At 41.3% G+C, this 13,501-nt stretch overlaps 1 protein-coding gene across 5 annotated transcripts in view; it reads right to left on the reverse strand.

The window, feature by feature from the left end:
• Positions 1-13,501, reverse strand: part of DENND1A (DENN domain containing 1A) — a 146,916-nt gene that overhangs the window by 22,415 nt on the left and 111,000 nt on the right. For all 5 annotated transcript variants that reach the window (XM_059486570.1, XM_059486567.1, XM_059486569.1 and 2 more), the window contains exons 14-19: positions 9,538-9,639; positions 8,937-9,024; positions 8,364-8,404; positions 7,394-7,465; positions 6,270-6,326; positions 1,312-1,443 (exon numbers count right to left, since the gene is read on the reverse strand). In XM_059486570.1, coding sequence (XP_059342553.1) covers positions 1,312-1,443; positions 6,270-6,326; positions 7,394-7,465; positions 8,364-8,404; positions 8,937-9,024; positions 9,538-9,639 — 492 coding nt within the window. The remainder of the gene's footprint in view (positions 1-1,311; positions 1,444-6,269; positions 6,327-7,393; positions 7,466-8,363; positions 8,405-8,936; positions 9,025-9,537; positions 9,640-13,501) is intronic.

The raw sequence follows: 13,501 nt of genomic DNA on the forward strand, positions 1-13,501 counted from the left end.
TTAAAAAATCCTCATGAATTTAAATTTGCACTTCCCAGTCAAATATATATTTCATTAATCTACCATCATGTTTGAACCCTCCATCGTTCACAAAAATCGAAAGGAAAAACTGAAAAAAAATTGTAATATCATCTGATTTCTGACTGCTTCAAATGAAATGTAACATGTCCCTGCTGGAGCTAGAAGGCTGCATTCCTCCAGTAGCCCCAACTCCTCTCAACTGTAGTGGCACTGAAAATAACAGAAAAATAAGTCTCTACTGAAAATACTTAATTGGAAGAGAAAGATTTTTTAAAAGTCTCCAAGAACTTACTTTTAGCACACTGGTTAAAGTACTGAAAAAAATCAATCTAATTCTGAAATGATGCAGACAACACTGCTCTGAGCAGTGAGCAGACCTCGGGTGGCCCCATCTCATACCTGAACAGTCAGTGCAGCCACACCAACTGGTTTCTATTCATAGATACTTCTCTAAAACTGGTTTGCTTCACATTTTATAATGTTTTACAATTGCTTTAAATTTACACTTTGCTTTCTTAGAAGAAATCAGATATTTCCTCCTGTTTTCTGGTCAGAACAGTGTAAAGAATAGATACAACAAAAGAAAGGAGAACAGTGAACACAAATCATGTCATTTTTTGAGTCAGCCTATACTTAATAGGGGAACACTGGCAAACGGATAATAAACACTGGATGTTTTCCCATGAAAATCACAGCAACTACAACATTTTCTAAATAGCCAGCTCTTCAAACCCCACCCCCAAACTCTCTGTTCCGCAGACATATCAAAAGAAACATTACACCAGTAACTAACATGAACAGCTCAGCTGTCAATACTGAATACAGAGCACGCTAACAAGCTATTAATTGATTTTTCCATCTTAGTTCATCGCATTTAATTTTCAGAGAATGTTCAAATGCTTTAATAGTTGGACATCCCATATTGACACTAATGATCTGGCTAGATAGCAGCGGATGCTTTAAATTCTACACCCTCAGTCCTGAGAGTTGAAGCACCTTGCATGCTAAAACAGCTCCAAAATAGTTTCTAAAATTGCTACAATATTTATGCTTCCCCCATTCACTCATCGTTTATTTTCCTCAAAATCATAGTTCAAACAAAAGGAATCTGCAAACCCTAGAAAAAGCAGGTTTTAAAATCCCCTTTAAACAGATAGAACAGAAATAAAACTAAAACAGCACAGTTCAGTGATTGAAGATAATGAAGCATTTGGTATATTTGTTATCATGACTTTTCTGAACTATTCTTGCTGAGGCACATGATGGAGAACAACTTACACTAAGACCTACCTGACCAAAATGCACTGTGATTGGTCTCCTGTCCTCTCTTAATTTCGGGTCCTTCTTCTCAGGCAGGGGCGATGGTGCTGTCCTTGGCAGGGGCTCCTCCGGCACTGCCGAGCAGCCGTTCTCAGCAATGTCCTGTGGGGCAGGAAGAGGTGAAAAGCATGGCCAGGAACACTCCTCAGGAAGGGCAAGGTGCACAAAGGAGACACTAGAGGATAATGCTGACTTAACAATTCGGATGTTAGGGGAAAAAACACCAAAGTACAGAAAAGAAAATATCATTAGAATAAAATATTTCATCCATCAGAGCTTGTACATAACCCCTCTCTCCTCCCAGTACCAATGCTGCAAACAGGACATTAAATAAAATGTCTGACTTGCACGCAAAAGCCAGGAAGTGCATGTGGAGAAAAAAACCATAGCTCAGATTTTCTATTTTAGAAATGAACTCAACAGAAGTGCAGGGACAGGGCATTCTGCTTATTGTAAACCAAAATGAACACAGTAATTCCATTAACTTACTGCACAGAATTACCCATAGCAGAACAATTACTGGTGAAAGTGGCAAGGAGAGATGGAACTCAGAACTTAGTTAGCTCTGCATTTCATCTTGGAGTCTGTGTGCACTGAATATGCCTCCAGGAGAGGGTACAACACCAAGGGCTGCCTGGCAGAACACTTTTTGTTTGCTTTGACTTTAGTTCTCATCTCCAGAAGTGAAGTGACCAGCCAGCCCAGGTTAGAGGACTTGGCAAGAACAAGGTATGTAACACAGGTTTTGAAAAAGACAAAGGCCCGCAGACACCAGGAATCAGAGAAGAAGCAAAGAGTTTGAAAGTGAGTTGAGAAACAGTCTGTAACACAGTGGGCCCCGAACCTTACATCTCTGCAACAATGCCAAGGAAATAATGCTGGGTAAATATGGAGAGAAGGCTGCAGAGGCTGGAGCTCTGCAAGGCTGACCTGAGGGTGGCTGCTGCCACCGGCAGGGCTTTGATTCCCCGACCTCTGACACGGCCGCGAGCCCCCGGCTCGCTCAGGTACAATAATGAGCCGTGTAAGCTGATGGCCAATTAGAAATGGTTCCTTTGGACACACACTGACCTAATGTGTTTAGGTCAAATGAAACAAAAAGCTGGATGGACTTTCTAAGGGGCTTTGTCTGCTCCACAGAGAAGCTGAGACCCCTCTTTAGATCCAGCTGGTAGAGCAGTGGTTCCCCAATACGGGCATAAGGATCATGGGGAATTAACAACTTGTTAAGGTCAAACTAGAGAGAAAAACTTTTTTCCCCCGCCCTTCAGCTGCACAATGCCACCTTGTCTTGAAAAGGTACAACAAAGTCCTCCGAATTACTAACAAAGAGCCCCTAAGCAAGACGTTGACAAGAAACCCGAGTGTCTACAAACTCCTACTCCAGCTCCAGCCAGCACTGAGGCCCCAAGGGATCTCCTCAGCCTGGAACTCACACAGCCTATGGCTGCACCGTTCCTTGCAATGAAGCCAAACACAAAACCTATTTACACATTCCTGTGGGGTGGAGCCACACTGCAGGTGCCTGGAGCTGCCCAAGCTGCAGCACTCCCAGGGCCACCCAGCCATGCTGAGCAGGGACTGCTCCCGGCCCTGCAGAGCCTCCCTGGGGCTGCGCCTCCAACCAAGGCTGCACACAGCTGGGAGGCAATGGAGGGCAAAGCACCTTCCCAGGCAAATCCCCAAAGAGCCACAAGAAGGACACAAAAGTTTGGACATGAGGGGAATGGGAGGAGATGAAAGATGGAGAGAGAATAAGTCATTAAGCAAAATCCCCTCAGTTGTGCAACGATCACTGCAAATCCTTGAGCTTTTATTGCTATAGATTGCCCCTACTTCTCTGATGATATAATTGCATATAAAAGATAACATGTTACTAAAGCCTACTTCCACTGTCTTTGGTGCACAGACTTCTAATGAAACCACAATATATATTTTTTTAAAACTGCTTAATAAAAGATAAGAATTAAATTATTTCATTCCTCTCAATTTTTTCAACATCCCCAAAAGGCAAACAAATCATCAATACAGCTTCACTCATCAAAGCAAAATCTGCTTCACAAAAGTTTGTTTTCTATCTTCAATGAAAACACATTGGAGTTAAAAAAACAGTGAAAAACGATCTTATTTTGTAATGGACTGCAAACACTGGCTAGAGAGGAGCAAAACACATTCTGAGTGTCTTGAATGTTGTGCAGGTTGTGTTATAGAGCTCTAAATGAGTTGTTTCTAGAATACCAGGCATTAACTAGAGCCACACAGGGCTCTAGTAACTAAAATAATGTTGAATATATTAATGCCGAGTGCCCAACCATTTATATAAATTGTCTTAGCCAGAGCTTTCAGTAAGTTCCATTCTCCTGACTGAAAGATGAGGACGGTACCATTCATATTCCTCCCTCTTCCTAATTCTATGCAGTTAAGCTTCAAATGAGCCACTAACGGAGGGCCTTGACCACCACAGTGGTGAGATGGAAAAAGGCAGCCTTTGCAAAAAAGAAAAAAAAGGGAAATGAAAAAGAAAAAAGAGAAAAAAGAAAGAAAAAAAAGAACTATATTAGATATAAAATAAAGCTACTAGGCTGTATCTATTAACAATTATTTGCTCTCACTCATAAGAATCCTCTGAAAACTATTTCTGTTGCTTTGAAATACTGCACCACAAATGAACAAGGGATGGAAATGGAGCACCATTCAATCTCCACTATCATATTAAAGAAGGACCTTACACACACCACAGTGACCTCTCAACAGGTCAATCCTGCATTTCTCATTTGCAATTCAAACCCAAGACTGGAGCAGACCAAGGGCAAAATGGGCTCTTGATTATATTTAAGAGGTCACCATTGCTATGCAGAGTTGGAAGAAGCAGAACCTCCAGCTTTATTGCATTTTTAAATTATATCTTGTACAGTAGCTGCTCAGATTTGGCAGCAAAAACTGGAAAAGGGATGTTTATATTTGACTTTTCCTTACCAGGGGCCTGCATACTTTCTATATTAATAATGGAAAATAGTATGTTAAAATGCAGTGGATAGTAAGTTCTGTTTAAAAATAACCTTAGGTTACTCTTAGAAGATGAAAGACTAGCATCCCAAATTTGGCAAAAAGTATTTAATGATACCAGAATGTCAGACAGTTGATACTCACACACGCTAGTGAGGAAACAGGATAAATACAACGCTCTTACATAAAAACTGGGGAAGATGCATTAATAGGCCTGTGCATAACAGACCCATAATGAAGCAGCCCTGTATTTAGATTAAAAATGAGGGTAACCAAAGCAATGTTTGCTATTTTTACCACTTTTAACAGAGGAATCCCTAATTTTAGTTACCTTCCTGCCTGCTTTCACATGGAGAAGAGGACGGGACATAGAAAAGGACAGAATAATAAAGGAAGGAGAGGTTGAGCAGTGTGTGTCAACTACTCACAGCTATCTTTTAAGTTCCTGTGAAAGCCTATGTTGAACAATCCTGTTTAAGCATCTCACTTACAGATACACCACATAAAGAAGGTGAACCAAAATTGGGCCATTTAGTTGTAAATGTTATGTGTGTTTTTTAAAGAGTTGCTTGCTGCTTGACAGACTAGGAAGACAACAATAATAATAAAACAAAGCAATGACTGAATGAGGCTTTTCTCAGCCTGGTACCCAAATGTCACACAACAGCACACAATTCTATTATCATTTAAAATGCAGGAAAAAACCTGCTCACATTACACAGCTCCAACAGCTTTAGGAACACACGCAGAAAGGCAGAACGTCATGTCCAGAGGTGAAACACGGGCAATGACATAAAGAAATCCAGGTACAAGAAAACTGCTTCATGTTTCTACTGTTTTCAAATTATACCTACAGTGGTCATATATAATGTAGAGTAATAAAATAACATAAAAGCATCTGAAGGCACTTTATCTTCCCCGAGATTCTGCAGCAATGTCTGGAGGGCTCAGAGAGGAGCCAGCAGCTGGAATGCACACAGGCAAATCCTCCCTTCGTAGCCTGGGGACAGGCTGAGAGCACTTCTGTCTGCCCACGAGCATTTGGAGCCCTAACTTAAGAGGATGGTCTAGAAATTTAGAGAAGACGTTTACAGAGAGAGCACAGATTAAACAAAACCCACCCAAACTCCTATGCAACAAAATGAATACAAATTTCTGAATAAGAAGCTCAGTTCTCTCAGCAGGTCAGCTGCCTGGCTTCCTCCTTCCTCTGAGAGCTCTGAGGCACAGAATAAAGGGAGTCTCTGCCCTAAGCCAGGGCAGTTACCCAGGTTCTCATGAGGTGTGTGCCAGTGTGACAGGAGCTCTGTTTGAAAGGAGCAGCTGGGACTGGATAACGCATCCCCCGAACACAGCGGAGCAGCTGGAATTGTGCTGTTTACAAACACACACATATTTGGGAAACAACAAACAGTTGGAGTGGGTTTTCCTCCAATAATTCCAATTGGCAATTGACATCAACTCTAATAAAATCCTTCCTGTCTGAACTTTGCAGCAGACATTCAAGAAATGCAGAAATCCCCTTCCCAATGACTATTTTTCCTGACTGATAACTGCAAAAATAACAACAAATTGCCATTTGCAAAAAGTTCACTGCCAGAACTGTAGGGAAATGCCCCCAATCCACATGCAGTCCCCTCACACAGTGCCCCAGCATGAAGGACAGGAGCAGGACCGCTCCAAGCAGAACACTCAATTTTCTGGCTTTTGTGGGTTTAAGTCAGAGCTTTCATGTATTTGAAGACAATTTTTTTTTGTCTGTGAATATTTATAAGTGTGAAAAATCCAGGACAGCTGGTAATGCATTTTGAAGTGTGTTAACAGCACTGTATCAAACAGCTTCCTATTGATCACATCATGCTTTCAGTGGCTAAGGATTTCAGACGTGGTGCTTATACATTTTGAATAAGAACTTCAAGTACCTTTTGCTTCAAGCGGTTTTTCACTTCTTTTATTCCCATTTTTGCATGATCTTTTGCCTGCATGAAAAATAATTTAAGTTAAAATTCCCTTCTATTTCCAGCAATGACTAAGTTTGTTTTCAGTTAATAAAAATGGCAATAAAAAAATGTAACAGGACACTGAAAACACATTAAAACAAACAGAAAGCTAAAAAGACTCCAAATAAACAAAAAACACCATCCCATCTTTGTTGTAAAAATTTTGCTTTCCCTGTTTTGAAGTCACAGACATCTTTCATCATTTTGCATTCCACACACTCAGTGTTCCCCAGTAAGTATTTATCTTTGCTATAAACTTCTATTCTTCCGCACTGGCAGTGAGCCTGCAAATTCTCCTCACACTGCTCTGGATGCCAGTCCCATTTAGTAGAGCCAATCTCATCCTACTCCCTTCTCTCAGGCTGGAGGAAGGGAGGAAAAAACCCCAAAGTTTGAATGGTTATCTCAATGCTTTTTGTAACATTATTTCCCAGAACTGAGCATATAAGAAATCCTCACTTGTTTCTGTGCTGTTTGATCTGGCAGAGCGGAGCTGGCAGCCACACACGATAGCACAGCAACACACCAGCTGTTTGTTAACAGCACTGAAAACACTTCAATTTAAAGAATAACTCAGTAAGTTGGGCTCTAAATAAGCAGGTATAAGAAATCTCTAGGGAAAATTAATTGACATTTAGAGAAGATGGAAACAATTTGGAAAATGAGAGGATTCCCTTCTTTCGATGAAGCTGCAAGCAGGGAAAGCTGAGGTAACAATGATTTCCAACAGAGCAATGATGAGATGGTAGAGCTGCCTAGCAGAGAACACAGGCACTATTTCCCAGAAAGAGTTCTGTGTAATAAATGGAATTTATCATTTGTACTTTCAAAAGAAATCACAAGTTCCTATTGTACTTTGCATTTCAATTGAGTTTAAATTTCAAAATGACTTTTTCATTTAAATTTGAAATTTGAATGAATATATATTTTGAGTAATTTTCTGAGTCCAATAAAAATGGATTTAAGTCTTGAGTCTCATTTGAAAGGTCTAAACAGAATTGTAATTAGACTCTTATCTCCGTAGTAAGCCAGTCCTCAATACTTACAAACTTATAGACAGTCTTCATGGCGGGGTTAGCCTTGGTCTTTACTGTGTTTAAAATGGCTCCACTTCCTTTCTGTAATTATAGTAACAAGGGAAGAAATGTTATCAAAGCTCTTTAAAGCAAACAGCCATCTAAAATCCACCATTCTTAACTTAAAATAACAGAGCATTAACTATCCTTATTAGCAGAGCTGAGTATGAAAAGGTCAGATTTAAAGAAAAAGACCCAAGGAAAATGACTCTGAATGTCGCTCTGGTTTTGCCCAGTTCTGTATTCAGCACTTGTCCAAGGGACAATGCAGGTGCCTCCCTTGTCTTACACATCTCACAGCTGTGCCCTGTGCCTCCACTCACCTCATGCTGTCCTGTACACTCCACTAAAATCCTGACCAAGTTTAAGACACAAGTATCCTGAGCAACACTCAATGTCTGAGCCAGAGACTGCCTCAGGACAGTCTGTACGTTCAATTTGAGGAGGGGAGACCTGGTTTTACTTTGCTCTTTTCCCTTCCCTCATCCCACAGTCCTGTTTATCACACATGGTGCCTTTTTCAGATACAAGTAGTTGATAAAGGGATAGTGAGGGAAAATGAAATCTAACTCCAGTCACAAACATTAATTCTAGAGCAGCTGAATCTCATGTGATGAATACAATCAAAGTGATGAGCCAGTGATGCATGCACTGCAATGATCTGTTCACCTGGCTGGTGCTGTACACCCCTGCCACACCCCACCGACTACTGCTGTACAGCACCTTACAGAGAAACCCACAAGGGCAAAATCCAAGCAATTAAACCCTGGCTAACGTTGTATTTCCTACTTTCAGTGCAAAGTAACATTTCCAGAGATGAAATTTGATTATATGCAATCAGATGTAAACAGCTTTAAGATTTACTGTCTCTGTCACTACATGAAAATCTTCAACAGGCCAACCCCAGTTCAGGGTGTCTGGCAGGAGCTCATGTGCTTACCCTCACTGTGGACAGCCACTGGTGGTACAGTTTGTCACTACCTGTGGAGAACCAAACACAAAAACAAATTGTAACCCTCTGCTGAACAGAAAATAAGTTAAAAATGTGAAGTGTTGGCACTTAGTGGCTGTGGAGCGTGGACAGAACAGCACAGCCAGCCTTTTCTTTCAGGAGAAAACATAACATTGATGAGAGATTTACACTCTCCTGTTTTCTCTGTGCTGTCTCAGACATTTGAGAACACAGATGTTTTTAAGTTCACTAAAAGAAATCCGAGGTGGTTCTGGGTAAAGCCAAGATTTGTCCTCCAAGAACTCTTTTGCAAGAACTCTTTTAGTTGTACTTTATTAAAGTGGTAACGCTGAGGTTTTTTAAGACTGAACAAGCATTACTCAGACTACAATACATTATTCAGAGCTCCTGACAGACGAAAGAACAAAAATTTAAGACATTTCAGGCTGCCAGGATCACTAAGCCTGTTATTTACCTAGCAGCAATGACCAATTACATCACAATAACCCACAAATGGTAAACCAACAAAAGTGTCTGAAATTACCTTAAAATATTTCTTACCTGCATATTCTCCCATATTTATCTCCTCTTCAAACACGTCACTGAAGCCCTCCCCAGAGTTCAGCAGATCCAGACGCCCATCAATGAACTGCATCAGCATTAGAAGACAGAAACACATCAACCATCCATCTTTATCCTTTCAGAAAGACTTTATCTTTCATTAGCTGGAATAACCTCAGTGTTTGCATTGGGTAGGGACTCAAAATAGAATGAAAATACCATCCAAACTGACACAGTGTTGCCCACTGCCCTAAGGTGTGTGGCTTTGCTAAAAACCAGCACTCACGTTTGCTACACATACATGTTTTCAGCTGCCCTAAAGCAGCAGTTATATGTAATATGCCTCCTGGACAAAGTGTACAGGAGATATCTTGGGTCTAGGCATGCTCAGGTAAGAAAAATCCTTGAGTTCAGAGACCATTAGTGGGAAAACCCACCCACCTCTCAATATACAGAAAGCCTCAGCACCCCAGTCTGAGAGAAGCCAGCAAGCAGGAACTGAGGTGCTGCACTACAGGATCAAGGGACACAGAAAGAGGCCCCCAGCCCCCACCTGAACTGTTACAGAATCTGCTTCCCCATGGATCACTGGAGGCAGTACCTGCTTGAAGAGCTGGAGCTGGATGGCATTCTGCAGGAACTGCCTCATCACAGACGAACGGTGGGACACGAACGCTTCCTCACAGAAAGTGATGGGTTCACCCTGGAGAGTTCAGAGCATTAAACACTCTAAGAGCCTTGACCGAGTCCCTGTGAATCCACTGCCTGCACCTGGCCTTCTTCCCTTCCAAAATAAACAGGTAAGGAACACAGACCTTACCTAGCATTGAGTAAACTGCGCTTTATTTGCAGGTCCCAACCACAGGATGGAAAAACACGCTGGAAAATTGCAGATCATCAAAATAAACCAGAGTGGCTTTACACACATTTCGCTAAAGCTGAAGAACTTTCATCATTCAAAAAGCTAACATTACTTACTCTCCCCAAAATATGACACAGAGTCATGTGAATTCCTTATACTCTGCTTATTTGCCTCAGCAGAGCCAGCACAAACGGGTCAGGAACGTCCACTCTGTTCTTTCCACACCTCTGAAAAACTCATATTGGAGGAGTGGAATTCCCCTTTTCCCCAGTCTTGTCAGCAAAAGACAGGAATTGTTTTGCAGTTCTACTTTTATCTTATTTTAATGAGTTATGGTAATGCTGAAGTCTGCTGCGTATCTGCTGTAAGGGCACCAATTTCTTCCACACATCTACAAATACACAACAGAGGAAGCAAATATATTTACTGAATTAAAAAAAAATAACAAAGAAGGACTAAATTGTACTGATGTATAATTATTATGGATGCTCATACTAAGCCACATATATGCTTATGGATGCTCATATTAACTCAAAATATATTTGGACTCTTCATCTGTTGAGTATTCAAAATTAACATTAGACAGCAAAGAGTCTTAAAGCATTCCCTTTTAAAAGGATGATATAATTCTATTTCTGAAAGCTTTAAATTAGTAATCTCATATTTACCACTGGCTGTGTAAAATCAACAGGGCAGCTAAAATGACTGAGGAAAGGATTAATTGCAAGTGTCTGTTTAAGCACAGGATGAGTATTCCTGACAGGGGGAAGAAGTTACTTTCTTAGGAGAGTTTCTGTCACACCCCTTGCTTGAACCAGTGAATTTCCATGGATTTGGAAGAAAAAGCAGGTTTCTTACGTGATAGTTACAGTTTTAGGGCAGTTTATTTTAAAAATAATAACCTGGTTTTGATTTACTCTCTTCACAGGGAAAACCAAAATCACTACATACTTTCCAGGTAAGAAGTGTGAGTGTGAGCATGAAAAAACTACTTTTTTCTTCTTTGCTGAGGCTTTTCTCTCATCAAAATAAAGAATTCTAAGACACTTGATTATAAAATAAACAAAGAGAAAATGTTTGGAAGAGCAGGTCTGGCTGGTGTGTGCATGTATATTAGACACTGGTGCCAGTCTCCAGGACACACATGACGAAGGTTCTGGCTCCAAAGCCAAGGTGTGCACAGTCTGAAAGGTTTTACTGCATTTAAATGACTGTCATCTACTTGACCAGTGTGAAAAAGGCTTTCCCATTAACTTCAGATACTGGAATGTAACAAAGGATCCCTGAAAAATATTTTATCCATGTCAGAGAAATCTGAGTGCAAAGAGCTGGGAGGAATGGGTAAAGAGAAATGCAGATTAGTTCACTAGCACAGATGTTCACCTAAGGAAGGTTTAGCTTTTGTTTAACCCTCACTTAAAAAACCCTTGAAAGGAAACAAGCAGCCCTCCCTATCACCTACAAGAAAGCCAGATTGCCCCCCTGGCCAGAGCAGAGCGTGGACAGCGTGGGATGAGCTCGGCCCCGCGCAGGGGAGGCGGCTGTGCCCTGCTGCACCTCCAGCAGCTCCTGCGCCCCCAGCAACACACACCCTGCAGCTGGGGCACCGGCAGTGCCTGCACACTTCCTTCCCAAAGTACTAATGATTGAGTTTGTTCATTAGCTTGATTAGACCTTTTGACTTCTTAAGAGACATTTCAGGCTCAACGGCTGCTGGATGACAGAAAAAAACTTTAATCATGGAGGTCAAGCGTGAGCTTTGCAGCTCAGAATGCATTAGTGCCTTCCACCCTCGCTGACCTCCCTGAGGTACATACACCGTTCCACCCCCAGCCACAGCTTCAGGACAAAAAGACAAGCTGGACAATAAGACCATTTTCCTGACAGACCTGGTTAACTGTAAATTATAAAGCTAATCAGCTCTGCTTTTACTGACAAATGACATTATACACGGGGGGACACCCACAGAACTGCAGCTCTGGTGTGAAATGAATGGTCTTGTTTGCATGTGAAACAAGTAAAATAACTTGTGCTGAAAAACTCAGCAACTCCTAAACTCGCTGGTTCCAACAATTAAAATTTAGGCCATGATTCATCAACACCTTAAATATCCATTAATATCCTTTTCAACTGTAAATGCCTAACAGAGGCTGAAGTATTGCACTGCAAAGGCTCTAAATGTGTGCACAACATGACTCGATGAGGAATCTGACTTGATCTGTAATGTTACAGATAATTCACATCTATTTCAAGATTGAACCACAGAATTCTTTTTATTACAAAAATGTACATATTTAATCTGCAATCTTAACACAACAGAAAAAACTTTAAAATATAGGATTAAGATTCCCAGATGCACTGAAAAAATAGGTGCCTTTTCTTTATGTCTTTGCAAACCTCCTTTATATGACTATTTCATATTCATCTGGCATAATGAAGTTCATCAGGGCAGTGCTGCATCTCATGACCCCTGAAAAAGCTGAAAAGTTTCAGCCCACATCTGATCTGCTGCCAGACATATTTTTATATTGGAATTCTGTTACATTCTAAAATAATGCTTAAAACTACTTAAGGCAGCAACTGGAAAATAAAAGGAGTCTAGGACTTATTTCAGACTGCTCTAGAGTTTCAGGAAACCTGCTGTTTTATATTATGAAGTCATAATACAAATTAAAAGATAAAGCCCAATTTTGTTTAGTTACACTGTAAAAAATTTCATCACAATCCCTCATATTTTAAGGAAATCGCTTTTCCTCAGCTCACTGATTACGGCAGGAACTTTCAGAGTGAGTATAAAGGACTAAACTTCATTACAACTGCACAGAGCTGCTCTGCACACACACAGCCCCACTACAACAGCACAGAGCTGCTCTGCACACACACAGCCCCACTACAACAGCACAGAGCTGCTCTGCACACACACAGCCCCACTACAACTGCACAGAGCTGCTCTGCACAGCAGCACACACTGCAACACCAGGGCTCAAGGCACACACAGAGATGCCCACTGACAGGAGACAAGCTGTAATTTCCAGTGCCACTGCAGCACCCCCAGGACACAGCAAAGCAAGGGCATGCAAGCAGTCGTGTATCACCTGATGCTGCAAATAACCACATCCTGTACTGACAATGGTTGTGCTGCAAATGGCAAAGTAAAGCCAGTAGGGATACTCTAGGAGTCATCAGCCTTAATTCCACCCAGAATGATAAAGCAAGGCAGGAGAATCATCTGGATATATATGTGTCTATGTCAAGCACAGCAGCAACCAAAGGCAAGGCACTGCCCTGCAGACCTTTCCAGAACTGTGATGGCAATGTCAGGGAAAGATTAGCTCATCACAGCTGAAGAAGGATCATCAGCCAGCCAGCGGGATTCCATAAAGAAAACCTGAAATTGGTGACTGACACCTGAGAGGACATTAGCTCATTCAGCTTGCAATTGCACTGACAAATAACCTCCCGTAACCAGTCCATACATCCAGCACAAGAGAGCTCTTTGCATCCACCTCAGTCATAACGGGATCCAGAAAGCAGAGATCAAACTCTCTGCATTAAATGAACGATACCAGAGCTTTATTAGCATCTCAGGATGCAGCTCAGGAACAAAGAAATCACGTGGTCAGAGATTTGACCACATGCCTTCTAAAGAAAAGTACATTCAGGCTCTTTTTGATAGGAGACTACCAGTTCTGATAAATTATTA

This window comes from Ammospiza nelsoni, chromosome 20 (assembly GCF_027579445.1).
Source record: "Ammospiza nelsoni isolate bAmmNel1 chromosome 20, bAmmNel1.pri, whole genome shotgun sequence".
Taxonomy (NCBI): Eukaryota; Metazoa; Chordata; class Aves; order Passeriformes; family Passerellidae; genus Ammospiza; species Ammospiza nelsoni.